Source organism: Thrips palmi, unplaced genomic scaffold, assembly GCF_012932325.1.
Source record: "Thrips palmi isolate BJ-2018 unplaced genomic scaffold, TpBJ-2018v1 HiC_scaffold_19, whole genome shotgun sequence".
NCBI lineage: Eukaryota > Metazoa > Arthropoda > Insecta > Thysanoptera > Thripidae > Thrips > Thrips palmi.
Window position 1 is genome coordinate 1,332,156 of NW_023144628.1, and position 24,829 is coordinate 1,356,984.

Consider the following 24,829-nt stretch of genomic DNA (forward strand, 5'->3'; position numbering starts at 1 on the left):
AATTGAGTTAGAAATCCATGTAAAAAGGAGTGGCCCATGGGGGGATCGAACCCACGACCTTCGCGTTATTAGCACGACGCTCTAACCAACTGAGCTAATGGGCCTAGCTGTTAGGTAAGACCTAGTGGCATAAACCTATGGCACCCCGCGGCCGCCGTGAGACAGCTTTACAAAATCAACACAGTATTTTCACCTTGTTTTGCATGTCTGAGGACTCAAAAGGAAGATGTGAAAAATCCAATTACTGTAGTTCATAAACGAGAGGAAATTACTTCGTCCATGGACGGACATGGTGTGTAAGTCCCGGTAAACCTAACCTAAGACTTGGTTTGCCTTGATTGGTCGGACCTAGTGACCAGTCGGACCATTCACAAAAAGAGGCGGGAAATTCCAATCCTCGCATGAACTTTGGTCTGACGATTGCTGTGAACGTATGGCTAATGACTCAAAAACTCTGAGTCTCTGTAGAAGGTATGGTGGTGAGCAGTGCCCCTTTTTCTCAATAATGTCTGAATACTAGGGAATAAATTGATTTGGCATATTGCCAAATAAAAAAAAACATACTCAAGTAAATTTTTTTGGTAAAATATATTTCTTGCACCTCACTCACCCTTATTTTCTTTAAACATGATGAAAGTAGAGTGCAAAATTTAGAATGAACTAGTACATCATTTACCAAGTAAACGCGTTTAAAAATAAAAACATTCGTGGAGTGTGTCAGTTGAAAGACAAGTAACAGTCATCTACAAATATACTTAATAATAATAATAATATTAATTATTTCCATCTCTTTGGTAAAGTATTAACACTTATAAGGCACTAAATTATCAATACAATACTTGTATAAAAATAAAACTATTTCACAAATATTAAACAAAGGTCCTGACTAAATGTACTTCTGATTTTTAAAGCAGAATCACATTTTAATTTAGTTTGATGTGAGGTTTTCAGAACAAATCAGAATCCTCAATTTTTCTTGACGAGCTATTAGCTTAAAATAAGAGTTGTAACCAACATTTGAAAGAAAAGATTAATATTATAAGTCAGCCTTTGGGCCTACACTCAAAGGAATTGCCTGAAGTTCAGTCCGTAAGCACAAGTACTCTCCATATACACACATGATAGTGACACAAGCCGCATTTAAGAGCCACCATGAAAGTGTTGCTGGAAAATGACTATTATAGTGCCAACATATCAGCAGGTGAAGAAAATGTGCAGTTGCAGCAAAGTCCAAACACTGCTTTGTACGACAAACGATGAACCATAAGGCAATGGCCCTGGAAGGACAGGAAATCACAAATATAAAGGAAAGGAAGGAAATTCACTAAACAGAGAAAAATATCAAGTTACTATACAAACCCAGTGAGACTGTTAAGGACAAATGCTGCAATGACTGCTCTACCACCAAAGTTCTGAACGTGTATTTCCTGTGTGGAAAAAAACCCAATGTTAAATCATTAAGAGAGGAAAAATAAAATATTTGGACAAGGGATGATTAAATTTGCATAGTCCAATATTGAAACATACCTCATACTTAAAAAGAAGATCTAAGGAACAATATGCTCCACTGACAGCATTTACTAACAACAACCATAGACCTAGACAGCAGTAGAATATGAATTGCACTGACAAAATTTGAGACAGGATCAATGTTGGATCCCATATAGTACTTCGGAATTGCCCCCGTAGTTTCTTCATTTCCATCAACTGATTGTCAGAAGAAAAGGGCTATCTTAACCTCTGGTATGACTTAACCAACACGCAGGAAAGTCGTGATGGCGTGAACGTAAATGTCATGCATTAGCAGACACCAGAGCGAAAAAGACTAGAAAAGCACACAAACATCGCTCAGGCCTCAGAAATGTTCGTTTCTATAAAGTTCGTGGGTACGAGGCAACGACACACAGACACACACATCAACAACATTATTTGCAGTTCGGGAGCGCCTTCTTCGCAGGGCAGTGCTGCAGGGGCGCGAGGCAACCCGCACGACCTTGGCGCAAGATGTTGCCTACCTTGAGAACCAAAGCTAAAGTCCTTCTGTTAACTAAGTCCCTATAACGGTTGAATGTAGATCTTTAGCATCTACAGCAGAGCAGGAAAATAGCGAGTGGCGGGTGGGTGACGCAATGTGACATCAGGTCAGGTTGAACTGGACCAGGATGACGATGTGCATCGTCACGTTGCACATCATCTGGAAGCAAATTTTGAGCTATATGAATGAGAGCGACACTCGAAAACGAGCATCATTTACGCGACAAAACTATGGATCAACTCTCACTCCGTGCAGCAAGGCGTAGTCCAGGGTCACCACGTCGTACGGCGCCACGCACACTTGCCCGCCGACCATCTGCATGGAGAACAGCACGAGCTGCGAATCAAGGATCAAGGACAAGGATGCGAGGACCGAGTGACCGAGTCTCATGGTGCGAGGCATTTGCGCGGCATTGGCGTGGCACTTCTGGGGCCGATCTGACTCCTCTTCGCCTGCTTCGCCACTCTGTCTCGCACCCAGGCCCGGATCCAGGAGCCGGGGGTGGGGGGTGGCAGGCGATGGGGACGTCCTCCTCGTTCCCCCTCCCCTTCCCCGCTCCTTCCCCTATAAGGTCATATGGAAGATAGATCGGAGCATGCTGGGAGACCGGGCAGGCCGGCCGGGCCAGGTGTCTTCCATAATATGACCCCCCCCCCCCCCCGCCTGAAATGTTGGCAAAAAGGCGCCCTTTGCCCTAGGGCAACTTTTGCGATACCCTACTCCTGAACTCGTCTCTGCATCCACCCCAGCTCCGGACCTTCAGTGCGAGACAGAGTGACGACAGAACTGTTAAAAATCAGTCGGGGATCGAGTATTCGAAGACTTCCCTCTTCGGAACTCTGAACACACCTGCTCTGTTTCTTCGCCGAAAAACTTCCTCGAGTTGAGCAGTTTATGGACCAGTTTCGCTGTTTTGTTGCCCTGAGGATGCAAAATAAACATTACTAGAACAGTAGAGTAACTTGAGAAATTTGGCGGTGGAGTTGGAAATGGTCTCTGAGAGGAGCGGGACAACACAAGCGACCTTGTCACTGGTGCTCCGGCAGGTGTCGTAGATGAGCGTGGTGACTTGGGTGATGAGCAGCAGGAACAGCAGGGCCACCAGGTCGCTCGGCCTGAAGGAGTGCTGCAGCACGCTCCGCGCCTGCACGTACAGCACCAGCACGCTGAGCACGAACTCGCACACGAGGATGGCCAGCACCTGGCGGCGGCGCAAAGCAGCGTGAGCGAGGCGACGCGAGACACAGTCGGGGGGACGCGCCGCGCCGCCCGGTGCTCCCGGTGCACCGGCCGGTGCCACGCACAGTGTACCAGTACCTGGACTTCGTAGCTGCGCGTGAGCTGCTCGAGGAGCTCGCAGGCCGCCATGTGCTGCTGCCGGAGCAGGCGCACGTCCTTGTGCACGTCCTTGCGCGCGCCCTTGAGGACGCCCTTGTCCACCCCGAAGGCCGGCGTCAAGGCCCCGCCGATCTGGGGTTGAAAGGCCGCCGTCAGAGAGCAGTGGCGGAGCCAGGTCCGGCCCGGCGGGGGGGGGGGGGGGGGGCAAAGTGTGGCTTTCTGCCGGGACCGGATCCTCCACTGGATCCGCGCTTATCAGAAAGACACACACACATACACACGCACACTGACGCGCGTCCGGCAAACGCCACTCGCCTTGTCCTCGAGAGCCTCCAGCCCCGCGTTGATCTCCGAGTAGACGACGCCCACCGTCGCGACGAGATGCAGGAACATGAACTTCTCGAGAAGGTACAGGGTGCCGAGCGCGGCGAAGATGGCGGTGTTGGACACGCCCCTTTCCTATGCAGCGGATCGGAGAGAGAGAGCAAAACAAGTGGAGCGGCGGACGGGCAGACGTCCGGCCGGACAACAAACTCACTGCAACATTGACAAACCTCGTAAAACGACTCGAGCAGGAACGCGGACACGGGTATGGAGAAGACGGACAGCTCGAAGACGTAGAGGATGGTCTTCCAGCGCGGTTTGCCCGGCAGAGTGTCTTTCATCCGGAACACCCTTTGGAGGCAGACCACAAGATTGTTTCAACGCACTGCCAACGCACCGTGCAACTGTTTCCCACGGCGTTTCCAGTCCACGCCGCGCCCCTTCCGCGGGGGGTGGGAAAGTGAGGAGAGGAAGGGCGCGCGGTCTGGCCAGGTGTGGCTGCCTCAGCCTGCGTGATTGAGGATAGGCAACAATCGCCGCACGGCGCACCGAAGCCGCACGGTTTGCCTACCTCTTTGCCATTACCATTACCATTGGGGGCTGCCTCAGCCTGCGTGATTGAGGATAGGCAACAATCGCCGCACAACGCACCGGAGCCTCGCGGTTTGCCTACCTCTTTACCATTACCATTGGGGGCTGCCTCAGCCTGCGGGATGGAGGATAGGCAAGGCAACAATCGCCGCACAACGCACCGGAGCCGCGCGGTTTGCCTACCTCTTGGCCTTTCATTGCCATTACCATTACGGGCTGCTGCACTCTTCGGGTGAATGAAGGGCTGTACCTTTCGCGCGACCGTCTCTGAGACCTGAGATTGGCAGACCGCGCTGCATCCCTGGATCGCTGGTGACCCGCTGCCTACTGCCATTGCAATTGCTGGCCGGACCCCGCCCCGCCCCGCCCCGCCCCGCCCCGACGTGCCTCGGCAGGTGGCGCCGCTTCCTGAGGTAGCCGACGCACAGCGCCAGGAAGCCCAGCATGGCGGCGGCGGCGCTGCTGGTGCGGACGACCCTCTGCAGCCCCTTGGGCATCAAGTCGACCGCGACGGCGCTGTCGTTGGAGGCCTTGGGGATGAACGACACTGGCCTGTCGTCGTAGAAGTCCCAGACGATGGACACGGCGTTGGAGACGAGCATGAGGCAGACCAAAAGCAGCCCCGCCGTCGTCACCCTGGGCAGGAGGTTCCTCGTCACTCACCCCGGGTGGCCGTGGCGTGGCCGTGGCGTGGCCCTAGACAAGTGCCCTTAGCTTCACTGGCTTCACCTGCGCGAAGGCTCGTACGTCGGCGCCGGCCCCAACGGGCACAGGCCGGTCCAGAACGCAGCCCTCAACAAGGGCGTCATCCTCCGGGATGGTCAGTGCCTCCTCGCGGCGACGGCCTACATCACGTCGCCCCTGCGGTGGGGCGCAGGGACACCCACTCCGAGGGCTCCCTGGGACTTCCCCGAGGCCCTCAGGGAGGGTGCCGAGCCAGCGGCGTCCTGCCACGTCCGGGCAGCATTTTTCCAAAACTTATTTTACAGAAATTCCCGAAGGATGACTGTGTTGTCCAGTAGCCAACGCCGCAACTCCACAACTTTCGGGAACGCACTGCGGGGTGCAGGGCGCAGGGCGCAGGGCGCAGGGCGCAGGGCGCAGGGCGCAGGGCGCAGGGCGCAGGGCGCAGGGCGCAGGGCGCAGGGCGCAGGGCGCAGGGCAGCGCCGAGCCGCCAAGCCGCCAACTGCGCGACTAGTTCGGCCGAGTTCGGCCGCACTGTAACGGACCGATTCGCTCGGACGTAACGGACAAGTGCACTCCCCACGACTCGTGGGCGACCTCGTGGGGCGTCCCGTACAGGTGCGAGAGGGACAGAGCGACGAAAACGACTCTCGGAATGAGTCTGCTGCGATCGAAGCACTTCATTTCTGTGATTGCGTCGAGAATGGCGAAGGCGTGGAGGCGCTTGACCCACGCGGAGCGACGCACAGCGACGCAGAGACGCCGGTGGGGCGCATCGACGCATCGACCCGCATCGCCCAACTCATCCGGTTCAAGTTCGTTAGCGACGTCACAAAGAAAATTTAGCCGGGTCCCGAGGAAGGATGCTCGGGCACGCAGTGCAACGTGTGTGTGTGTGTGTGGGGGGGGGGGGGAGGCGGATAGAACGGGCAGGTGGGAGAAGGCGCTAGGGGGGGGAGTGATAAAGGGAGGGGGCATCCCAAGTCCTGGATGGGCACTAGGCCGACTATAGAGTGACTGTTGGGGACTTTAGTCCGCACCTATGCGTGCCGCATTTCTCATGGGTGTATGAGGAAGGTGGACAGCAAGGTCAGAGGCATCGGTGGAAAAGAGAGTTGGTCTTGCTTGGCCGTCTGTCTGGGCTTCGCCGCTTCGCTTCGCTTCGCTGCCTTCGCCAAGTGATAACGCCGAACTCCACGCCCGTCCACGCGCCAGTCGCTCGCCCGTCGCCGACTGCTCTGTTCTGCCGAGTCCGCCGCCCCAGGCCCGCTGCCCCAGCCCGCCGCCAGGTACCGCAGCACCAGAGCAGACGCTGTGTAGACGCCGAGGTTCAAGGTCGTGTCCGCTTGTCCGCTTCCGAGTCGTGGCCTAGTAGTGTACCGCCCCACGATGCCGGGCCTGCCGGGCCGTCTGTTGCTGCGCCGCCTGCGCCTCGGGTCGGCGAGCTCGTCGTGCCGCCCCTACGCCCACACCGCCGCCAACAGCGCCAGCAGCGTCGCCACGCCGACGCCAACGTCCAACGCAGCGCCGTCGCCTGAGGGGTGCGTCCAGGGGCCTGCAGGCGCACTGACTCCGAGAGTCGTTTTCATCGCTCTGCCTACCCCTCGACTGCTGCGACGACGGTTGCTCGGGCAGTAGATTGGGTGGGTTAAAACCCTGACTGTACCACAAGGTTGACAGTCGCCCCATTCGTACGCGCGCAGCGGAGTGTGGCTCTTCGGAGCCGCACTCTGCGGACTAAGGGCCCCCTGTGTTGCCCATCAACCTCACTAAGTAACAGTGAGAGGCTCATGCTTGACAGAGCCGTTGGTTGAACGTCCATCCTTAAACCTTAAACCTCTCTCCCACCTGTATGGGACGCCCCATGAGTGCGAGAGAGGCGGAGCGTCGAAAGCGACTCTCGGAATCAGTCTGCTGGGTCAGACTGTTAGATAAGCTGGACGGTCGACTTGATTCCGAGTTTCCATCCTCAGGTTGAGCTACCTGCACAACACGGGCAGCGACCCGCTGCGGTACATCAGCGTGGGCCAGCTGTCGGCGAGGGCGGCCCAGCGCTATGGCGACAGGGACGCCGTCGTGTCCGTGGAGGAGGGCGTGCGCCTCACCTACCGCCAGACCCTCCAACTGGTAGGTGGAGGCACCCACATGGTCTTACGAAGGCGGTAAAAATATTCCCACCCTCTACGGGCGGAATCCATATTTTGCCGCCTTTCCAAAAGGGAGGTAAAAATGACCACCCTTTCCAAAGTGCGGTAAATTTACCAACTTTCACAATTGAAGGCGATACAACTGTGAAAGGTGGTAAATTTACTGCCTTCAAAGGGCGATAATTTTTGTAGCGCCCTTGGAAAGGCGGTAAGAAACGGATCCCGCCCGTAGCAATATTACCGCTCTCAAAAGTGGTAATTTTACCGCCCTTGGGTTTTTGGTGGGGAGGGCACCGGCCAGTGCAGGCGACCTGCTCGGTCTCACACTTCAACATATGCCTCAGATCCACTGCTGTTGCGAGTGGGCTCTCGCACGCGAGTCGCTTATCGTTATCACACTTGGTAAAAGTGGCAATAGAGATAAAATTAATTTTTAGTAATTTTTTTGAACGGCTTTGTGTGTACGGCGACAGCTGGCCCACTCGTAAAGGTATTCTCTCATTGGAACGCATCTTCCTCTCCTCCTAATGATGCACAGGTCGGTTGCGCCCTTGGCCTTGCGGGTGCTGCGCGCAGGCGGGCAGATGCCGGTACACTACGTATATAGCAGTTAATCCAAGAGTCTGTCTGGCTCAAGCGTGGCACTCGAGACCACGTGCTTGTCACCACGTGGGCCCACACCGCAACAGGTGTAAGTGGGTGTTCTCAAGTGGCGAAAATACAGCAGAAAGATAAATTAATGAACACATATGCGGTGTGCCCTGAAGCACGTAGAGCAGAGCGCCCGATTGCGTAATGCCCACGCCACGTGGGCGTGTTGTTCGATACAGTGCTGCAGTTTTTTGTCGTCGTCATCCTCTGGCCACGCGTGGCTCGTGTTCCAGGCGGACTCCATGGCGGCCGGCTTGCGCCGGCTGGGGCTGCAGCAGGGGGAGCGGGTGGCCATCTGGGGGCCCAACTCGTGGCGCTGGGTCGTCACCAAGATCGCCGTGGCCAGGGCCGGCATGGTGTCGGTGGACATAAACCCCGTGTACCGCGAGCAGGAGGCGCTGCACTGCCTGTCGCTGGCGCGCGTCGCCGCCGTGGTGGTGGCCGAGGAGCACCGCGGCGTGCGCTACCACGACCTGCTGTCGGCCATCGTCCCGGAGCTGGCCGGCACCACCGGCACCGGCCGGGAGAGCATCAAGTCCGCCGTGCTTCCGGACCTCCGGAACATCATCTCCTTGGCCAAGACCGCGCCGCCGTGAGTGCCGACAGTGCAGTAGCATCAGCAGCGGCGCCTCGGAACTCAACCATGACTTACGTTGCAGGGGCTGCTTGTCTTTCGACGACGTCATGTCGTCCGCTTCTGCCGAGGACGTGAAGGCAGTGGAGGCACTGGACGCTGACATCAGTCCCGACCACGGCAGTAACATTCAGTTCTCATCGGTTCGTAAAATCGACCACCAAAGCCATGTTGGACCAAGCCCCCCGCCCCTTTTGAACACACCCTCGTTTCTGCAGGGGACTACTGGTCGTCCCAAGGCTATCCTGCTTCCGCATCTGGGGGTCGTCAACAATGGATTTTTCAACGGAAAGAGATTCGGTTTCCACGAAAAGGTACGCCGCTGCTGTGCTTGCGTCTGGAATTTCTCTGCAGCCATTTTGGCTGAGTTTGGCTCGACTAACCCCTGGCCCCTCCCCCAGCATCACGTGGTGTGCCTGCAGACGCCCTTGTTCCACGTGTACGGCACCATCGTCATCATGAGCTCCGTCATCAACCACGGCGCCACCCTGGTGCTTCCCTGCGCCGGCTACGACCCGAGGCGTGGCATCGCCGCCACCCTCAGCGAGAAGTACGCCACCCACTAGCTCGCTGCCTCTCTCGCACTCGTGAGGCATCCCGCAGCACAGTGGATTTGCCAGCAGACCGGTGGAGGCGGCCAAAACTTGAGATCCAGAGTCGCTAAATGGGACTCGAACCGACCCCACCAACGGATTGCTCTTTGAACGAGGGATCCTTTGGTGGGGTCACACGTTCGCTTCGAGTCCCGTTCGAGACTCCGGAGCTCAAAACGCGTCTCGAGTTTTGGCCGCCTCCACCGGTCCTCTGGCCCACTGTGCGCAGGGGTGCAAGCTGACTCGGTGTTTGGTCCGTTTGACTGGCAGGTGCACGGTGATGACGGGGACGCCCACCATGCACGTGGACATGGTGCGCGCCGTGGAGGCGCAGGGCACCAAGCTCGACACCCTGGAGCTGGCCATCACGGGCGGCGCCCCCATCACCCCGGACTTCGTGCGCAGGATGAAGTCCACCCTCGGCGTCAAGAGAATATGCGTAAGCGAAGCGCCGTTCCAAGTAGTGAACACCCCTTGGAGGCGGCTTGCTGAGAACGGCCGCGTGCCGCGTGTGCGTTTGTGCAGAGTGTCTACGGCCTGTCGGAGACGTCGGCGGTCGTGTTCCAAGGCACCAAGGACGACACGGAGGCGCAGATGGCCGAGACCGTCGGCCGGATAGGCGAAAATATCGAGGTACCAGAACTGTATAAGTCAGCAGCCACCTGTCGGATGTTGAATTTTAAGTGTGCTCGCAGCATATGACATTGGGGACACTGTTGGAGTTGACTCTGAAATGGGTGTTTCAGGCCAAAGTCGTGGACCCGCAGGACAGACTGGTGCCGTTTGGAGAGCCGGGAGAGTTGTTGGTCCGCGGCTACTGCAATATGAAGGGCTACTTCCAGAACGAGGAGGCCACAGCAAAGACTCTGGTCGACGGCTGGATACGCACTGGGTGAGAGACTCAGAGTCGTCGTGCGTGGTACCAGTACACAGGTAGCCTTCGGAGCAAGCAGAAAGGCCGCTGTCCGCCGCGCCGTCCTCACGGATGAGACTGTGGGGGTTGCCTGCCTTTCCGGCGTTTCCTCAAATAATTCCAGTTTTCCGCCAGAAAAAGTCCGTTTTGAGCCGAAATAGTCCTCGGAATAGTGTGAGGAGTCATGAGGGGGTGCCCCAGCACAACATACTCAGATTTGGGCCATTTTAAATTTTTTGCCCAAAACGCGAAAAAAACATAGCCTTAGCTGTTTTCGACGAATACGGTCGACCACCTCCGATTTGTCTGAAATTGGAAACTTCTTATGGGTCTAAGAATCAGATGTCCGGCGCCGGCGCCATGGTCAACGACGCATTCTATTTGACGGGAAAATGACTTTTCCCTACTTGAGCTCTAGCTCTGGTGCTCTGAAGGGGCTGCGAACGATTGGTTGCCTACCTTTCCGGCGCACGCTCAGATAATTCCGGCCAATCGCCAGAAAAAATACTGTTTAGAGCCGAGATGGATCTTGAAGTTGTCTGAAATTGATGTGGAACGTTGCGATGGGTCAGCCATTACCATTGCAAGTCTGAAGCTTAAAATAAGTGTCATTTTGGGCGCAGTGACAAGTTTGTGTTGAACGAGAGCGGGTACGGCCGCATCGTGGGCCGCCTCAAGGACATGGTCATTCGCGGCGGGGAGAACATCTACCCCAAGGAGGTGGAGGACGCCATCGGCACGAACGCGGACATCGAGGAGGTCGAGGTGGGTTGGGTGGCGATCAACGTGGAAGTCCCTTTCTTTTGCCTGTCCATTTTGTTTGGAATGTTTCGGTTGGCGCAGGTGGTGGGCGTGCCCGACGAGAGGATGGGCGAGGAGCTGTGCGCCTGCCTCAAGGTGCGCCGCGGCGCCACCGTCACCGCCCAGGACCTGCGCACCTTCCTCAAGGGGAAGGTGGCCTCGTACAAGATCCCGCGGTACTGCGTCACCATGACCGACTTCCACAAGACGCTGTCGGGGAAAATCCAAAAGTTCAAACTTCGCGAGGAATGCGAGCGGCTCCTGGCCGAGGGCAAGCTGGACGAGGTCAAGAGGAAATAGCTCGACCAGCCCGGCCGGCCCGGCATACCTAGAGCATCCAGAGTATTTGCCGAGTATTCAGAGAAAAAAGTTCATTCTTTCGCTTGGGAGGATCTCAATAAATAAAACATTTTCTTAGGAAGTTTATAAATTTATTTAAGGTGTACTCGCCATGCTTGGAAAAGCAAGGTAAATTCATCAGAGTACGATGACAGCACCTAGATCAAACCACATTGAGACAAACACGTCAGACTTGATCAGTACAATTCAAAAACACAAACAAAGTTGGCAACATACTTCTTTACAATTTCCATGACCCTAAACACAAATACAATAATTTTATGACAAAGATATACATAAAAGTCTTAATCACATTTCATTCATATAAATAGTGGAAATCACCACAAACTAAAACTAATTAACTTCTTTGATACATCATAAATTAGGCTATGATTGCAAGGAACACACCAGGTACAAAGCCATAACAATGCCCCAACACATTTGTAATGCACACATTGTAGCATCACTCTATAAAACTTTCCAACAATACCACTGAGACATAAACTAATTAGCTGGATAAAGGGGGCTTAAAACTGTCTCACATCTACTTGCATTTTGGTTGGACCACCTATCAATTTGATCTTTGCCAAATATACTATTCTAATGACATGAGTAGTGAGATAATATCCCTAATAAAAATACTTTTAACACCAATTTAAGACAGAAAAACACACTACAAGAGAGAAACTTGCATGAGGTGGCACTAACAAAGAGATGCAGAAGGTCTGGAATGGTTTAGACTCCTACAAAACAAAAATGGCAACAAGTCTTGAGGGAGGAAAACATCCAGGAGGGTTCATGTTTCATTGGACCTAAATGCACCATGGCCACTGATTCCCTATTCCCTAAAACATTGCACCTGGGATGCATTACTGTAATTTAAGAATAAAAATGGTATACCATGTTACACTACTAACAATTACTAAAATTATTTACATTTCCTTGGGTTCCATGACGATTGCTGTATGCACATTCCATACACTAGAGTCCTATGGGCTAGGACTCTACCATGCATATAATATGTGACACAGATATTAAAATAAATATATTATAAATAAAATAATGAGCAAGACTAAAACTCAATATAAAATTTGAACGCTGCAAGACATTGCAGACAATCTTTGACAAACCAAAGTCTGATTTAACACCAAGTCTTGTTGAAGATTGGCTATGACTGAAGTGTACAATTTTTTACATACACAATCAGAGAGGTCAGTCAATAGGATTCTATGGCCGGGCAGATCACAGGAGGCAAAAATTCCTCTATTGTTTTGATCTAAGGATAAGCATTAAGCTCAATGCAATGTATTTCTATGCAATTATTCCACAGATCCTACAATCTATCAACAGAAGACTTGGTCTTGAAGAAACATTTGAATCTATTTTAGGCCTGAATGCACTCACAGGAACTTGTTGAAACCTTAGAGTGGCCACAAAACAACAAATGGTAATATGAACGGCCTGTATTTAATGTGAGCAAGAGAGACAAAATTCCCTTAAAAAAAATTGACAGTTTGTTCAGAGTTAACAGATGAAGTATAATCACATTGGAGGGAATTACTGCTTGAGTAAAAACTGCTACACAAGTCCAATAAATTTCAACTCATGCCACAGTGGTGCAGGGAAAAGATATTCTATAAGGTTAGCACCAACTACCATTCAATACACAAGTTAAAAGATGAAAAGTAATAATAAAACTTTAAGATATTTATGAAGAAGCTCGGCAGGAGTTGGTAAAAGGACGGTTCTAATAAAAAGATTCAAAGAACAAAAGTTTGAGATAAAATTGAAACCCCTATTGTCATAACTGACATGAATAGAATAGTATTAACAATGAGAATAACAACAGTATGAGAAAAGAGTACAATTAGTAATATTTAAGAAAATCTACACACAAACATCAAAGATTTGTGCAATGCATTACACAATATTAATTCTTATTATAGAATTATCTTTTCCTTCTTATGTCATGAAGGAGCCAAAAACCAATAATCCATTATTACAGTATCTTAATAGATAGATTGGAACAATAGATATAAATACTTATAAGTGAGACACATTCCAAAGCAAAAGGTCAGAAAGCAAATCAAATTGAACATACCTGTTGCTACATGTCGTAACAAGAGAAATAAACTTAAATGCTGTGCACTTTTTCATTTTTAAAACAAGGAAAACGAACTTATATAAACAACATAATGATAATATCACAAAATGCTCCTCACTGTACTCCATGACATGAATCAGTCTTATCTACGATCTTGGCCACCCCATGGGTAAGAATACCTAGCCAATGTGCGAGTGTACACTGAGCATAAACTGGTACATTAAGATCAGTAAATGAACAACATGACACAAACAAGCACATTCCAGTTGGATGACCAGTAAACATAACAAGCCATTTTAATGAGGAGAAGTAAACAAAACAAATAATAACTACAGATCATCAACAAAGTTGCACATTTGTCTTTTTAAGACAAATTTATGTAGAGGAATCACAGCAATGGCTACAAACCAAATGTCCAATAGAAGCACTATCCACAGACTCAGATATGGACGGAAAATGAAAGTAAAAGAGGAACACTACCTAAAACCATGATCTAAATAAGGCAAATTGAATAAATTTCTAATGGAAATAATAGAAACTACAAACAGCAATACTTGAAGTCTCACACTCACATTTTTCACTTCTGCCATTCAAACAGTCTCTTCTATTTTTAAAATTTCAATTACAGGGTAGTTACAATGACAGGAATCTAGTACTGGTTTCAATTTCAAAAAACTGACTACAGCAATACATGCCTCATAATTCAATAATAGATATTTGCACCATCTTGTTAATGGAATGGGAATAAAAATTAATTTACCCAAAGAAGGTAAAAGTATCACCACAAAGTTTACTGTATCATATAATGCCTGTATATATAATTGCATTTAATAAGGAATCTCACTATTTGAAAATATTTCAAGACAAACATCGGACAAAATCTGTTTGTCTCCAGCACACAACTAAACATTGAGTTAAATATTTCTGATGCTTAATGGACATCACTACTCACTAACTCACTTACAAATGGGCTGCTAGCTTTGCATGCACCTCCCTCAACAATTTCTTCACCATCTAACAAGGATGCTTCGCCTTTTACTTGCTCAACTGATTTCTTTTTATTTGGCGCTACAAGCATGAAAGCAGCATTAGCAGCAGGAAGATCTAATTTAAGACGGTCTCGTGTGTGCCTGAGTTCACCAAGACCACGAGATGGAGATGTTGGTGAGAGGGGAGAAGTAGGAGATAGCTCGGACAACGGCGAGTCACTACCGCTGTCTACTTGAAGTTCCTGGTTGGTAGGGATTGAGTGGTACACACTGGATTCCTCACTACTCTTGCTGCTTCCATTTGCAGTGACCATCGGTGTGGATGATGAATTGGAATCTCCACTTCTCTGTTGACTAAAAGATCCCTCAGAAGCCGTTATCATATTTGTATCACTGCTGTCGCTGTCTGAAAACTCTTCTGTATGACGCCAGTTCTGATTCTCAGTTGAAGGGATCTGCTCATCATCGGCTGGAGTTTGATCCAAGATTCCATCAACGACATCACTATCATCAACACTGCTTGCAGTTAAACCTCGTCCAGGAAAGAACTCACTACTCCCAGAGGGTCCTGCCTCACCCAAGGTGTGGAATGGCTGGGCAGAACTGCTGATGAAAAATTCACCATCTTCAGATAGCATTGCTGTAGAGGTAAAAATGATATTGTTTAAGATAATGAGTAAAAGAAGCGAAAATCAATAGATCACACACTAATTAAATGAAAACACACATACTTGAGCCAAATCCGTAGTCCGCACTGTTCATTTTGTAAAACTCGTAGAGTCGTTGGGATGAGGGGGATGAGGCTAGATGTGGCTGCTCATCTCTGAGATCTTCCTGGCATGAGGTCTCAGCCATACCTTCATTAATGGCTATGTCCCAATCTGTAAAGTGGTAAGGAATGATTAACTTCAATATATTTCAGAAGTGTCAAAAATCAATGGATATCATTTGCGTCTTTTACCATGAAGATTGTAGGTGTTGCAATCCACATCCCAAGTTCGGCGGCGGCTGGGCGAGTCCGCGAATTCGGACCCATCAGAGTCACTAAGCTCTCGAGGGTACTCATAAACACAATGATACCGTTGCCTCTTGAAACTCACATTTTTCTTCTGATCCTAAAATTAAAAATATGAATTAATCACTTCATAAAACCATGACAACAGGATTAAAACATCGATCTGGAAACATGACATTAATTAAAGAGAGCATTTGCAGGCCAAATCCCTACTAGTCTGACTGGCAGTCATTACTTACAACTGCGTTGATGATCTCCTGTACGCAGCACACAAAGACAAAACCGCCTTTAAACCTCAGATACTAACTTTATGTCAAAATTCTATTAAGAATGAACAAAACGCTTACCACTTTTTTATCTGGACTGCGCAAGGCTGACCGGCTGGGGGTGGCCTGACTGTTCCAAGCAGACGGGACGAATTCAGCATCATCCTCAGAGTCTGATGTGCAGCTACTGGAGGCACTGCCATCCTCATCTTCCTCAAGGATAGATGACATTGGGAACTCTGTCTGTGTCTGGCTGTAAGCCTAGAATCAACAACAAGTAAATTTAGAAACCAACTTCAAATAAAATACAAATACAATTCCATGCAGACCACCGACAAATACTTCATAAAAATATCAGCATACATTGTGGCTGATAAAAGCCGTCACTTTCTTTAAGTATACAAGCCCATCAAACAGCTCTCTTTGCACTGTGTGTTCGGTGAGATAGCATACTTTAGTGATGACCTTTCTCACCCATCTAGCATCCTTTTTTATCTTTGTTTTTAAAAAGTGCAATAAGGAGAGAGCACAGACTACGATCAGCAAAAGGCAACAACTACACATACCTGGTTCTCAGGAGTATCAGTGAGAACAGAATCAGGTGCAGCTTGAACTGCTTTTACAGAAGACTCTCTATCACCATCCTACACCAATACCATTAAGATTAGTTTCAGGACAATAAAGAGAAAAGATGACAAGGCCAATTTATTTAAAGGACAGGTAGAAATAAAGAACACATAAAAAGAAGGAAGCAAATGATGCATAGATGCATAAAAGCAAGAAAGATAAGCATGAAGTCAACTTAAACCCCAAAAATTGGACCATTGTGTTATTTACATACAAAAGGAAGGGGAAATGGTGTGAATAAGATAAAACTTACCTTCCAGATAAACTCTCCACTAGAGGATGAAGCAGTTTCTGATTCACAGCCATCTGAACCAGACTCCCAATCATGAGTGAATTGATCTCTATCATCATACAAATCATCAGCAGACATAAATGATGTAGACATTAAGTGGCTTTCTGCTTCAGTAGAGTCATTTTCTTTTATTATTGGAGATAACATTTCACAAGGTGATTCCTGGCAAAGGAAATCGTTGGTAAGTGTTTACCCATCAAATCTAGATACAGTAATAAACAAAAATTGGTATTCACAAACTTTTAACTTACAGGACTATCATTGAATGCCAGCATTCCAGATGTATGGTTTTCTTCATTCGGAGTCAACTGTGCTATAATTGAGCTCACAACAATGTGACCCGGTCCAGAGAAATTTGTTCTATCCGCCAAATCACCATCACTGAATGCTAGGGTCTGCAATGAGTCATCTATCGATAGGTGAGATGGCTTTGAAATCTTGCTACCACAATCTGTGTGTTCTCCATTTGCATTCAGATGACCATTTTCCTTTACAGGTTTATCAGTGAAGGATGACTTTTTCATAAAAGAAATGTTACTTTGAGTTGTCTCTTCTGCATTGAATGCCAAGGTATGGACTTTCAGACTGCTATCATTTGCTAGAGCACTCTCAGCCATTTCTTTTAAAGACTGAGGAGAAAGACCACTGGGTGTGGGGCTTGAGAGAGCAGGACCCTGAGACAAACAAGCACTCAACTCAGTTTCCTTCGCTATGAACATTTCAACATTTTCCTTCAGGCTGGTGACATCGTGGGCTTTGATGATTGGATGTGTCGAATCAGTGTGCAATGATGCCATGCTTGACTGGCAATCATTTGAAACATTTGCAACAGCGACAACAGAATTTGAACTAACACTTACAGATGACTCACTGTCCTCAATGGAGTGAGTTGTTTCTGACACCTCAACAGCTTCTGGTTTCAGTGCTGTCTCTTCCTTGCCGTCTGATGCACCAACATCTTCATCTTCCAAATTAATACCAGTTGCATTGAGCTCGGGAGAGCTTCGGTCACAGCCATCAGTTGATGGCGCACCAGATGAGGGTCTTGTACCAATGGTGCCAAAGCCAGAATCACACATTTGAGCTGAAGTCCACTGACTTTCTCCAGTGAGACTGTCTGGAGTCATTACCTCGCTCATTGCAAGGCCCAGAGCAGAATCTTCAGTTCTTTCACTCAAAGATTTTTCACATGTTATACTGTCAGGGGTCATTGCATTGTCATCATTATCATCTTCTGATTCAATATCAATTGAGCTTTGTGGTAAAGTGGCCAATGTCAAAGGCCGGCTACTTAAGTACAGCTCAGAAAGCCTTTGATTCCCACTGTTAAATTTACTTTCTGGAAGCTGATAACTTCCAGCAACACTCAAAAAGTCAGGAACAAAATCATCGTGATTGGAATCATCGTATTCCTCATTACTTCCAAATGAATATTTGCTAACAGGCTTGGGGCTTTCTAAAATAGTAGCTTCATTAGTCTCCATATTTACCACCAAAACATCATCATAATCATCATTATCATCAGCATTCAAACACAAGTCATGGACACCAGCTATTACGCTCAATTTAGAGGGACTCGGATGGTTACCATCTTGAGGCAGAGTATCATGTTCATTTAGCTCATCATAGAGAATCCCATCACCACAGTCATCACTTAGGTCACCATCCACTTCAGCAGGGCCTTCACTTTCCCCATGACGAATATCTCCATCCCCATGGTGGCTTGGGCTGCGCTCAACAGCTAACATAGGACTTGGCTCTGAACATGATGAAGTATTGCACCCTCCAAGTGGGGAGCAACTCTCGGAGCAAATGCTCTCTCTTTCTTCCAAGATAGGGGATAGAGGAGCTTTGTAGTGTATCATTATATTTGTTCTCTCTTTCATTTGTGACTCTTCAGAATCTAACTCTTCATCAGAATTTTCTTCTTCATCTGAAAGTTGAGGCTGACTCTCCTCTCGTTGCATCTGAGCCAGAGGAAGTTTTTCTCTGAGCTCATTTCTGATAGCATTAACAAACTCTTCATCGAGGCTGAAAGAGAAGTAACTGCTGTCATTCCCACTTATTGGTTCTGACTCATCTTGATTTTGAGGGTGCAGGAACCATCCACTGCTTTGAGGTATAGGAGAAAGGGCAGGACTTGTTCCAAAGAAATCAACAGATGATTCCACATCAACTGCTAAGGGTTCATGGACTTGGTCACCTCTAAGAAGAACATCAAGTCGATGGCAAGGATCGCCATTGAGGTTTATTTCAGCTTCCCTCTGCTCCCGTTGCTTCTCAACATCAATTAATGTAACTGAAAATGACTCATCGACTGGTTCACAGTCTGACTCTTGACCCTTGATACTTGTGGGAGAGTCATGCCTAGCAAAGACTCCCTTGGAAAAGGCTTCTTCAAGTTCTGCTTCAATATCTTCCAGGTTGTACTTCTCATCACAAGCATCTTCACAACTCTCACTTAAACTTCCTTTGTCACGGAAGCCTGAGTCGCTACTGCGTTCATCATCAGGAGTGAGATTCTTTGCTACACCAAGGCCAAACTCATCTTCGTCTTCCATAATTTCTCTGTTAGTATCTGCTTCCTTAGGATCAAAACCTTTGGAAAACAATGGTATCACAGGCTTGAAATCATTGCCAATGAAGTCTTCATCCAGCTTTGAATTGACAAAGCAATCAGTAGCTAAACCATTATTTGAAAATAAGTCAAACCCATTGTTAACATTGTAACTTTTTTCACTTGATTCAAAGTTTTGATTACTTTGATAGCAGCATGGTAAATCTGGGTCAAAGTTTTGAACACTGCTCTTGTCACTTTGAAGCTGAGGAGCAGCAAATTCAACTGTGTCATTCATGGAAAACACATAATTCTTCACATCCATCTTGCCATTTTCTACAACCACATTCACTGAATTTACGTCTTCATTGAGACCTAAACCATCATATTCTTTGGTAACTAGGATAATAGGGTCCACTGCTTCAGTTTTAAGATCATTAGGGGTGTTGCGACCAGAAGAAACAGGGGTTGCTGCAATCACATTTACACTAGGGACCACAAGGCATGAAGTGGAGACACTCTCTTGTTTGATATTTGAGTTGCCTTCACACACAGAAATACCTTGAGTCACAACATCATTATTGCTGACGTTATTTGTTCCATTCTTCTGACAGGGAGCATCATAACTCATTAAGGAAGGTGTTGAACCTTTGGAACAACTCTCATTAGTTAAAACATTATCAATTTGAAGTAATATGCTATTGGTAGAAATGGATGTCTTTTCAGGAACACTCCTCTCAAAACTGCTGCCCAAAATGTCACTTGAATCACTGGGAGCATTGGCATCACTGACAGGTGATTCAGATTCTACTTTAGATAAGTTGACTTCTGAAAATGAAGGATAATCACAATATTCTGGCTGCATCGCATGATCTAGGAACTTATCCCAAGTTTCAATGGTGTTTTCTTCCAAGTTTGTTTCATTGGAGTCATACTCTAATGTTCTCACAGCAGGGAAGGCAGTCTTCAGACCTTTAAAATAGTCTAGGGTTGAATCTTCAAAGGGACCCAGAATCACACAGGACGAGTCTGCTGGCTTTATTTGAATTTTATCGGGAGTTGGGGAGAGTGGTCTTGCCTCCAAAGACAAAGAGATGGCTGAATCAGCCTTTTCTGATTCAATAAAACTTAAAGATTGGGAGCACATCAAACTGGAATCCAAGCCAAGACCTTCCTCTTTGGACTGTGAAAGCTTGCTTTCTTTAGAAACTGGAGTGCTAGTAAGTAGGGACTTTCCTTGTGAGAGACATTTGTTTATCAGATGCTGCTCCAAATTTCTTTCATCATCAATAACATTTGTACTATTATTGATTTCTACAGCATGTGATAAATGACTAGAAGCGGACATGCTTTCATGAGTGGCATGTTTTGAAATACTGTTAGTTTCATCTGACTTTCCGCTAAATGCGGTGTCACTATCGTCATTTTTCATCATTTTCTTTTCCGAGGCCAGCTTGGCTAAAAAATGACCTTTGTCAGAATTGGTTTGAAACGAGGCTGACTGATCTGGAGCTTCATTGCTGCTCATGCTCACATAGGACAAGGAAGCGTCAGGAATAGTGTCTAGTTTTGAGCCATCTCTTCTAGATTCCTGAAGTCGCTTGATTGTCTCTTGGAACTCTTCTCCCAAAATTGCTTGATGTATGTTTCCTTCACTACCATAAGTAACTGATAAGGAGGATTGGAGAGGTTTCCTGTAACATTGAAAAAAATAAAATTGAAACCCATAAAATTAGAACGAAAGTAGGAAAGAAATCTACTACAATCTGAAATAAGCATTACCTGGTGAATGAGCGTCGGCCAGGAACATTTTTACGGAATGAGGAACCATAAGGATCAAGATCAAGAGTTGTGTCTGAATCACTGCCATCACTGTAGTCGATGTGAGTCAGCACCATTAGGTCTGCCACACTCTTGGACTTCTCCTTCACCTGAAGGAAAAACAGCTCCAGGTTAACCCTTTTGTATTGGTTTTAAATGCTAGGCACTGCTGCTGAGACTAAGAAAACGAACCTTCTCTGAAAATTCGCCTCTTTCAATCCGTACTCTCCAGGTCTCATCCTCAGTGTCCGAACCCGAGGATTCCAGCCGGTGCTGTGAGAGGCTCAAACTTTCATGCCCATTGGAATGCAAAAGTCCAAAGCTGCGGCTGAAATCAAATTTTAAATTTGGTTATATAAGAGCATGATAGCTTTCCATTAAGATGAGAAAAGTTAATACTGTAAGTTAACAAAAGTACTGACCTCAATAAGGATGATGCAGCTGTTTGTCCAAGTCTAAAATCTAGAGTGAATTTTTGATCTTGACTGGATAAAATAAGGGATTCTGGTTTCAAGTCTCGAGAAGTAACTTGTGATGGACTCGGCTGTGAACTTGAGTTCTGTGATGATGAAGATGTCTTCTCCTGTGCTAGAACCTCATCCAAGTCTCGAATGGCTTCAGAGATATTTCTAACAAACCGAACATCTTCCTCTGTTGAGGTGTCCATTCCTTTCAGCCATGAGTCAAATTGAGGCTCTTCAGTAAACGCTCCTGTTACAAAAAACAAACAAACATGGGTTACACTAATTAACAGACACAAAATAATGAAAAAGAGTGATGGGAAATAATGGGAAGGGTTACTCTTCATACCTGGAGCTTGAGAAGTGGAAACCATGCCTTGAGTATTTTCTTTGATTCCCACAGTATGAAGTTCATCCACAGAACCTCGCAAGTTTTGCAAACTTGGGGATTTCTGAGCAGCAAGTGATGGAGGTACAAACATTTCACCTCCCAAGCTACTTGACACAGACAATTGTGGCGAGTTTGCACAAGGAGTAGCACATGCCCTATCAGCAGCAATGGTCAGCTCAAGTTGTCGTACAGGTTCTGTTGCAACACTGCCTTCCATTGAAACACAGCGGGGCAGAAGCATAGATTTTACAGGAGTGGATTGCATGCTTGTTGTTCCATATTGGTTGTCTATTTTAGGTACAGTATTGGGTTTAGAAAGTTCCCAACGCCTCTCAAAATCATCTAAACTAGTTGTGCTATTGTTGTTATTGTTAGCACTAGTGTGTGCAGGAGAGTTCTTATGCTGCAACAAATGCTCAAGCATGGCAACAACTCTTCTCAAAGGAGGCCGCTTTTCAGCTTCCACCCAACATACTTTCATCAAATGGTACCTAGAAAAAAAAAGATCAATAAGAAAGAAGTTCAAATACAAGTAAAGCATAATAAAACGAAATTGGAAAACTTACAAATTGTGCACATGTGGCTGATTTTCAAATGATGGGAATGGCAAACTATTTGAGTTATTACCAAGAACCTGTTCAATAACCTCCTCATCACTGAGGTCAGAGTAGGGCAATTTCCCAAACTCGCATATTTCCCACAGCACAACAGACAAGCTCCAAACATTGGCACTGGCCGTCACCTCTTTTGTTTCGATGGTTGTATCAGTACAACGAAGCGTTTCTGGGGCTACCCACCGAATTGGTATAGCTAAATCACCAACACAATAGTACTCATCCTACATATAAAAAGAAAAATGTTATGCATATATTTAAATATGAATAAATAAATTAAAAAAACAAAAACATTTTGAACACTGCACCTTAAAGGTTTCGATACTTGTTCCATAATCACCAACTTTAACAGTAAGATCGGATGTTACCAAACAGTTTCTTGCCGCAAGATCCCTACAAATATAAAAAATTACATTTAGCATCACAAAAGGTGACAGGTGACAGGACTCATTTATTATGGAAATACTTACGTATGAACAAAACCATTTTCTACCATGTGGTTCAGTCCAGCTGCCACACCTCGTGCCATCTCAAGCAGTACTCCTTCTTGACAAAATTTCTCAGCATTAATCCGGTTTTCTGCTAAAAATGTTTTTAAAGCACCCTGGAACAAAAAATAAATAAATGTTGCAGCTGTATCAAAATTCCACATTGCAGTACATCAGCAGCACCAGTACTTACAGATGAGCAATCTTCTAAAAGTAGGAGGAATGGATGTGTTTCCAGGCATCTTCCAACAAGACTAAGAACATTTGGATGTTTTAAACTTCTATATGGTTTGGCTTCATGGAGAAAATAGGACTGATCTGTAGGAGTGGCATCTTCATGTAATATTTTCACAATCACTTTGGATGTGGCATGACCTGAAATTATTTCCTTTGCCTTCCCCTCGACCACCTGTACCAAACAAAATTATGATAAAGAAGAGCCAGTGCATGATGTATAAAAACCTGTAGCAACATTAGCCAGAAAACAGATGTTGATGGACAGTTTGCTTACCCTGCCAAACCAGCCACGTCCTATTTCCCTGAGGTATTGAAGTTGATCTCTTGGGAAATTTTTTATTGGTTCATCTGAAAGTTGAAAGAAAAGAATGAAACAGTTCACGAATTTCACAGCAAAGAGTAGGGCAAATCATCTACATTGAACATACCAAACCAGTCATGCACTGAAAGTCCATGGTGCAAAGTGTTTCCAAAGACAGCGGGTTTCCTCCTAGCCGCTGCCGCAGCAGCAGCTACAACATGGATGTCAGGGAGAGGTTCGAATTGAACAATTGAAGACCGGTCACCAGGTTGAGTAAGTGTTGTTCCAAGAGGAGGGAACAATGTCAACTCTGATGCCACTTGGTGCGAAGTGGTAGGGACTGCAGAAAGATTGTTCTGAGATGAGACAACACTGTCTGTAAATTCCTGAAAACAAAAACAAAAATACAAAACAGGTCAGTTACGATAAAGATGTTAGAGATGCATTTCAATCACAGCTGAACTGGAAAAAAAACCCACTGAAGATTGACTGCTAAGCCACTACTGGTCAACTTTGAAGAACATCAAAGGCAAATAGATTACAGCAGTTAAAAAAAATAGCTAAGAAGGTAAAAATATAACATTTTAGGACAAGTTCATTTTACAAGCGTTTGGTTTTCAAAATTCTTGAACTAATTTTCCAACAATTCCATAGAACGAAATTTAAGACGCTGGATCAGAATGGGTGAATACCCAACACACATTGCTTAAAAAAAATAATTAAAATAAAATAAAAAAAACAAACAAAGAAAAATACACAAACATTAGACTTCAAATTCAGTAAATAATAAATAAATGGCATGCCTAGACACATCAAAAATTGAATGCAGCATCTACAGGAACATGCAGCCACACAGCCATAAAACTTTAAAGAAAATGTAAAATATAAATCGGACTATTTAAGATTGAAGCCTCTAAGACAACTGTTTTCTCAAATTACTGAAATGCTTGCGCAGCCGTGCTGCTCACCTTCGCGACCAAAACCCCACTCAACTCCTTCCCGTTACAAGAATTATCCTCCTTGACTATGATGTCAATCTGAACGCTCTGGACGTTCGGGCCACTATCCTTCCTGGCCGCCTCGGCCTGCTTTAGACTGCCGCACTGTTCCTGCTGAGCTGCTCCGTTCTGGGCACAAGACTGCATGCACGTCTTGTCCTGTTTCCCAAACAAGACACATTCCACGGTTAGTCACTGTCTACCTGATCCTCTCTCTCTGGCCAGTCTCTCTTGAGTCCTTTACATTTTACATAGCCTCACGTGAGTGTGAGTGGCGGAAAAGGGAGGGAAAGGGGCCTCGTCCGCAAGCTACATCACTTTTTCAGCCCCCACAGCACTACAGCACCCCCTAGCGACCACCGTGAGGGGAGGGAGGAAGGGGGAGGGGCTTCTTTGCCAAGGCCACCCGACCCTTCACTGCCAGCAGTCGAGTCTTCAGATTGAAAACCATAAAGAGCGAGTGAGACGACAAACGGCAGCGGCATGATGGTGGGAGAGCTGAGGGGAAGAGAGGCGGAGTGGAGTGAATAAGAGATGGCAAAGAAAGCCGCGAGACGGGCAGACGGGCCGGCGCCTGGAGCCTGGAGCTAAGAGGGTGGTCCGCCGTGCCGCGAGGC

The 24,829-nt window shown here is 47.1% G+C and overlaps 3 protein-coding genes and 1 non-coding gene across 7 annotated transcripts in view; 1 reads left to right on the forward strand and 3 right to left on the reverse strand.

Annotated features, from left to right (window-relative positions):
• Positions 1-30: 30 nt before the first annotated feature.
• Trnai-aau lies at positions 31-104 on the reverse strand. The gene has a single exon. It is a non-coding gene; the product is annotated as a tRNA-Ile (tRNA).
• A 465-nt stretch (positions 105-569) lies between these two features.
• LOC117645728 (protein SYS1 homolog) lies at positions 570-1,936 on the reverse strand. The gene is made up of 3 exons (XM_034386086.1): positions 1,528-1,936; positions 1,360-1,427; positions 570-1,277 (listed from the first exon to the last, which is right to left on the reverse strand). The coding sequence occupies exons 1-3, from the start codon at positions 1,702-1,704 to the stop codon at positions 1,037-1,039; spliced, it is 486 nt and encodes a 161-aa protein (XP_034241977.1). The 5' UTR covers positions 1,705-1,936; the 3' UTR covers positions 570-1,036.
• A 4,064-nt stretch (positions 1,937-6,000) lies between these two features.
• Positions 6,001-11,133, forward strand: LOC117646476 (medium-chain acyl-CoA ligase ACSF2, mitochondrial-like). Its single transcript, XM_034387438.1, has 11 exons — positions 6,001-6,514; positions 6,947-7,100; positions 8,005-8,363; positions 8,431-8,548; positions 8,624-8,719; positions 8,807-8,955; positions 9,269-9,437; positions 9,524-9,631; positions 9,745-9,890; positions 10,535-10,676; positions 10,755-11,133. Exons 1-11 carry the CDS (start codon positions 6,363-6,365, stop codon positions 11,010-11,012), a joined length of 1,851 nt encoding a protein of 616 aa, XP_034243329.1. The 5' UTR covers positions 6,001-6,362; the 3' UTR covers positions 11,013-11,133.
• LOC117646475 overlaps positions 11,122-24,829 on the reverse strand; it is a 41,077-nt gene continuing 27,369 nt past the window's right edge. The window contains exons 3-21 of one of the 4 annotated variants that reach the window (XM_034387434.1): positions 24,183-24,371; positions 23,342-23,600; positions 23,188-23,261; positions 22,870-23,085; positions 22,659-22,792; positions 22,497-22,581; positions 22,141-22,412; positions 21,533-22,065; positions 21,145-21,433; positions 20,915-21,050; positions 20,684-20,832; positions 16,596-20,595; positions 16,306-16,506; positions 15,992-16,069; positions 15,507-15,686; positions 15,399-15,416; positions 15,106-15,259; positions 14,876-15,025; positions 11,122-14,784 (exon numbers count right to left, since the gene is read on the reverse strand). In XM_034387434.1, coding sequence (XP_034243325.1) covers positions 14,087-14,784; positions 14,876-15,025; positions 15,106-15,259; positions 15,399-15,416; positions 15,507-15,686; positions 15,992-16,069; positions 16,306-16,506; positions 16,596-20,595; positions 20,684-20,832; positions 20,915-21,050; positions 21,145-21,433; positions 21,533-22,065; positions 22,141-22,412; positions 22,497-22,581; positions 22,659-22,792; positions 22,870-23,085; positions 23,188-23,261; positions 23,342-23,600; positions 24,183-24,371 — 7,815 coding nt within the window. In that variant the 3' untranslated portion in view covers positions 11,122-14,086. The remainder of the gene's footprint in view (positions 14,785-14,875; positions 15,026-15,105; positions 15,260-15,398; positions 15,417-15,506; positions 15,687-15,991; positions 16,070-16,305; positions 16,507-16,595; positions 20,596-20,683; positions 20,833-20,914; positions 21,051-21,144; positions 21,434-21,532; positions 22,066-22,140; positions 22,413-22,496; positions 22,582-22,658; positions 22,793-22,869; positions 23,086-23,187; positions 23,262-23,341; positions 23,601-24,182; positions 24,372-24,829) is intronic. The other 3 variants (XM_034387437.1, XM_034387436.1, XM_034387435.1) reach the window with 3 other exon arrangements.

Bases quoted from the DNA above. Each gene is read 5' to 3' on its own strand.
- LOC117645728 (XM_034386086.1), bottom strand. From the start codon at position 1,704: ATGGAAATGAAGAAACTACGGGGGCAATTCCGAAGTACTATATGGGAT. The intron at 1,428-1,527 runs GTATGTTTCAAT...TTTTCCACACAG, and splicing joins ATCTTCTTTTTAAGTATGAG to GAAATACACGTTCAGAACTT. The intron at 1,278-1,359 runs GTTTGTATAGTA...CTGTCCTTCCAG, and splicing joins GTCCTTAACAGTCTCACTGG to GGCCATTGCCTTATGGTTCA.
- LOC117646476 (XM_034387438.1), top strand. From the start codon at position 6,363: ATGCCGGGCCTGCCGGGCCGTCTGTTGCTGCGCCGCCTGCGCCTCGGG. The intron at 6,515-6,946 runs GTGCGTCCAGGG...TTCCATCCTCAG, and splicing joins GCAGCGCCGTCGCCTGAGGG to GTTGAGCTACCTGCACAACA. The intron at 9,632-9,744 runs GTACCAGAACTG...TGGGTGTTTCAG, and splicing joins GGATAGGCGAAAATATCGAG to GCCAAAGTCGTGGACCCGCA.